Genomic DNA, 5,311 nt, shown 5'->3' on the forward strand with positions numbered 1-5,311 from the left:
TTAAATGTATATAATATATATTATTAAATTTAATAATATTAAAAAGTGAGAGCTTAGCTAATTGTCTAGATTCATTTTACAGTGAATGAAGAAAAGCAAGCCCTTCTGATGGCATCATTAACTTTACTCTATGGTAAAATAGACGAATCATGTCCTAGGATAACTCCAATATAAACATGTACCTTTTAGAGCCATGTGTGTTACACCCCATACAAATACGGCCTTATTCATTATCAGTATCTCATCCTTGCTACTCAGGTATTATAATATGTAAATGTAATTACAAAATTGGCTCTTTGTGTGTAAATTTTCTTTAAAATTAGATACTGAAAAAAAGTCATGAATTTTTAAGAAGTTCAGCACTGGCTTTCTATTTAAGTAAAAGAATTACTGACTGATATGGGGTAATAAAAGTTAACTTAGAAAGGTCACCTACCCCTGGGATACAGGCTCTATTTGAATTAAGCAATATAATTGCAAGACACATAATCTAATGAATGTCTTCCAAAATCAACAGTCATGCTTGCACAGACAGCAAGGAATATCACTCAATAACTATAATGATGAGGAATTCTTGGTGCAATTGGCGAGAAGAAAAATAATACATCCCATTTACTTCTTTCATTTCGGTCTCCAAGCAATGTTCCATGTTTTATTTTACCTTTAATCTTCTACGTATGCAGTGATTATTTAAAAAAAAAAACAACAAACAAACCCTGAATTTAATACAGATTTAGATACACGTTACTGACATCTACTGGATAAAGTCATAACTGACTGTCCTACTCCAACACGATTTTCCCTGTTCTCAAGCAATTGGATGCCCAAAATTCTGGAAGAAATAACTGTGGATTTTATTCCCACCATTTAAGGTCCAAGTGCCCATAGTAGAGAATATTGTGACAATTAGGAAGTTCCTGCTGTAAGACAGTAATTACCTCGCATCTATTGTAAATTATGCCATTTTATCTAAAGAATTCTATCCAAAACACGGAAAATGTATTAAACGTAGAAGCTGGGAACAAAAGGAAAAATTAATCCATGCAACACTTTACAACAATTATGAATAATTACCCGAGTTCAGTAACCCATGATAAACATAACATCCCAAACCAGTTGGTCAAGGTAAGACTTTCTACAAAGCAGAATGAACTAGAGGTTATGATCATTAAGAACAAATAAATGATTAATAATTGTTACTTCATGGTTAATAATTAGCCAGTCATCTCACAATTTGGGCTGGCCTTTCACTTCTCATAAATAGCATCCGAATGACCAGGGAGAGCCCTCACTTTCCTGCTAGCATCACCGCCCTAAACTGCATTATAACATCCATAATGGCATTCAATGGAACCTGGCAGGTCTATGCTCAAGAGAACTATGAAGAGTTTCTGAAAGCTCTTGGTAAGTGTCTAGTTACTTTTGAAATAATTTGGATTGCAAACACACTTTGCATGACATCTTTTATTACTGTATTTCTATGTTTTTTTTCTTTTGTTTGTATGACAAACTACGCCCTCCCAGGTAAGTCTGTTATGTCTAATTTGGAAACGAAAAGAAGCTGAAAATTCTACAGATCAATGTAGAAAGGTTACAGATAACCCCCAAATTCCTATCTTAACATAAGATGAGTCCCTCATGAAAGAACAGGTATATCAGCAATCAACTTGTTTTGATTAACACATAACTTTATAAATCCATTTAACTAGAAACAAGTTGTCAATGACGTATACAGATTTCCAATATGTATTAGTAGTGCAGGCACTTTCTACAGCACTAGCGATTAATATATGTTATACCTGTTTAATAATCTCTAAGGAATAGACTTAGTAGGTGCCTACATTAATAAAAATGCACTTATCCTCTTGACAATCTTGGCAAAACATTCACATTGGGGTTTTTAAACGTATATAAGAGATGTTCAGTAGAATAAAACTCAGTTACAGTTGAAAAGCCTAGTCCTATAGTATGATGCCTGAACCAATCCCTCTACTGCTAAAGATGATTCTCTCAAATCATGCTAGAGACACCCTGATAAGGTAGTTTGAGGTTACTTACACTGTTGCAGCTCTGACTAGACAGATAACCCGCACCGCCAATCTCCCTGGGAAGAGGTGAAGGAAACAAAATAATACACACATGGTTTTCTTCATAAAGAAATGTCATCACATGGCAAGCCGTTACTGAAAGAAACAATACGTATTCTGACACAAGAGTAACAAACATAGTATCAAAATCTATACAGACTAGATGGAATGGAACAATATGCCCATAGAGAAATGAGGAATCCAAAAGAGGATTTGTCTTTTAACTTGGACATCACTTTCCATTATTGGTTTGTATCTTTTGCACCTTTATCAGAAAAAAGAATTTGCTGTGTCATATCAATACACTACTTCATAACAGAAAAAGTCATTTTTTGCCTTTTTTACAGCATTGTCAGATGACCTTATCAAAGTCGCAAAAGATATTAAGCCTGTTGTTGAAATACAACAAAAAGGAGATGACTTTGTTGTGACATCGAAAACACCGAAGCAATCTGTAACTAACTCATTTACGCTTGGAAAAGAGGCTGACATTACTACTATGGATGGCAGAAAGCTAAAGGTAATGTACTTCAGGAATGGGTGCATCTCTTTATTCATCCTTATACTTCGGTTTCTGTGCATGAGTGAAACTTGTTTGTACCATTTCCATTAGCATACATTTCTATCATTTCAACAAACAGAAATGTTTATTCTAAAACTCTTACTAAAATGCTGTGGTCTCCAGTTTAAATTAGCAGATGTGATTATGAAGCATCGGTATCATTTATTTCCTATTTATGTAGTCCCCTACTTATTCTAATCGAATTCCAAAATCTAAAATTTTTTGTAATTTTTAAATCTGCTTCGACAGTGTACTGTGAACATGGTGAACGGGAAGCTTGTGTGCAAATCAGAAAAATTCTCTCATGAGCAAGAAATTAAAGGAAGTGAAATGGTAGAGGTAAGTGTTAGAAAATAATGGCTTATTAAGAAAAATGCTGAAGAAAAAAATGTTCTATGTTGATCAGCTCTTAGTGTAGGCTCAAATCCTCACCCCAAAATTACTACATTACTTGCAGAATTCCTTACAGATGTTTAGATCTGCAAATACAGAATTTTAGTATTTCAAAATAACCAGAGTTAGTGGAAAATACTATTAGTATCCTTTATTATTCCTGTTTCTTATTAAAACCAATTGCCTTAGATGACTCTCCTTTAAACATTGCTCATATATTTAATGCATCCTGCTCAACAAATCTTTTTATTAATTACTACCTTGGGGTTAATTATAGGCACTGAAGTGTTAATGGCTTTAGCTCTGAGCATATTGCAGAAAGACACCTTATAAATTCCTCTAGAATACTAGAGCATGTTTCCACCCTTAGATTTATCCACAGCATTGTCTCTGAAAAGAAAGTAAAGGCTGAGTCAAACCTGGAAATTTACAATACACTTGTTCCACCTACAATTCTTCAAAGTTCTGTGATGAGTTCTAAATTGTTCAATACTGACAAAGAGCTTTTCTCTATAGAGTTAAGCTCATTAGGCTTCTAAGAAGTGTCCACTTGGGTAAATACTACTACAAGCATGACAGCTAACTACATTAAAGTTATATGTTTTGGACATACAATTTCCTAAGACCATTTTGAGTATCTCAGACTACTTTTCTAACATTAAGTATGCAAAACACCAGGCAAAAGAACCCATTACTATTTGGGACAGTGGATTTCTATTACAGGAAGCAGACCCTTCTGGTAGCATCAATAATACCTCTTAAAACAGAGTGATAAAATGTAGTTGATGATGGCATTTATATTTAGATTTTCCATCTTCACAACTGGTTCTGTAAAAAAATTTTCTTTGGTATGAATGTTATACACATATTTATAGGCAGGTACCGTAAATGTATTTTCTTGTGGAATAAGATGGATTTATAGATGAATTGCCGAAACTTCTAGCCACTTACCTATAAATAGATTTCCTAAAGTCTAAATGAAAAATAAGTTACGCATATTTGTCTTCTACAGACTATGACTTTTCGTGGAGTAACACTTGTCAGAAGAAGCAAGAGAATTTAAAGACAGATGACCACCTTTGTGATATCTCTACATACCTAAAATAAAGTGCAGTTTCCACACGGTGTGATCTTTGTTATCTGAAAAAATAGTACAGAACATAATTACAATTTCTACTCTCCTTTCACACACGCATCACATCCCACTATTATTAGACTGAGTACACTTACAGACCCCTTCTATACTCAGAGTGACAGAAGTCTGCCTGCCAGACAACCAAATCTGGACATTAGCAGGAACATTATGATTTATCATAGTAATCCTTGGGAGCGGACAAAAGTTGATATAAATGGTTCTTGATTTCTTACATACTCAGTGAACATATTCAGCTTTAATTCCTTTGTCTAATAAAGTATAGTCTTCTACTAAAACCCTTTCTTTATAATCTAGCCAGCAAAGAACAATTAGACATTTGTTTAGCTGATCTGCACCACATGTCTGTAACAGGAATAGAAACAGTAATATTTTAAAAGCTATGAAGTATTTAACAGTCATAAACAATTACAGAGTAATAATGGGAATGACTGCTCTTAAACTGAAGTACACAAGAGTACAATTAAACAAAAATGAGGCACTACAAGAGCAAAGGGAATTAAACATTCTTCCAATTTGCAACGTACTCCCAATATGTGCTTGTCACAGTTCAAGTCTGTGAAGCTCAAATAAACTAGACCGTTTACGTTCAGATTGTGTGTCTCTACTGAAGTATAAAATGCACAGGACACATGCCTATAATCATTTCTCTGGTCACTGCTGATTAGATCCTACTATTATATTAACAGTCCTATTTCATACTTATTTAAGTCACAGCAGATTTGTTAGAATTGGTCTTGGGTGTAAGACCTCCATGAAAAAAGTTGCTGGACTGATTATGCCATTTAAAATCCTCATGGAGACGTTTTATTCCAATTAAGAGTGCTAGGTCTACATATTCCTATGCCAAGAGAAGAGCAGTTTGTGAGGGGGGAGGTTGTGTTTTAGTTAATAACACTTGCAACATGATACAAGCAATCTGGGAAGTATGTTCTTATTCTGTGATAAGGCTGTCCTCATGGGGAGTTCTACTGGCGTAACCGTGCAAGTATAGTTGTGTTCATTTTGCTTCCCAGGCAGTTCTAATGTTAAGTACACTTTTGCAGATTAAATTAAATTCCATGTGAGTTACACATAAATAAGAGCAACAGAACAGAAATCAAGACACTGGTAAAA

General features: G+C 34.3%; 1 protein-coding gene across 1 annotated transcript; it reads left to right on the forward strand.

Moving 5' to 3' along the window:
- Positions 1-1,268: 1,268 nt before the first annotated feature.
- Positions 1,269-4,163, forward strand: LOC104071752 (fatty acid-binding protein, liver). Its single transcript, XM_009580370.1, has 4 exons — positions 1,269-1,404; positions 2,435-2,607; positions 2,899-2,988; positions 4,055-4,163. The coding sequence occupies exons 1-4, from the start codon at positions 1,272-1,274 to the stop codon at positions 4,103-4,105; spliced, it is 447 nt and encodes a 148-aa protein (XP_009578665.1). The 5' UTR covers positions 1,269-1,271; the 3' UTR covers positions 4,106-4,163.
- The last annotated feature ends 1,148 nt before the right edge of the window (positions 4,164-5,311 follow it).

Source organism: Fulmarus glacialis, unplaced genomic scaffold, assembly GCF_000690835.1.
Source record: "Fulmarus glacialis isolate BGI_N327 unplaced genomic scaffold, ASM69083v1 scaffold38706, whole genome shotgun sequence".
Classification (NCBI taxonomy): Eukaryota; Metazoa; Chordata; class Aves; order Procellariiformes; family Procellariidae; genus Fulmarus; species Fulmarus glacialis.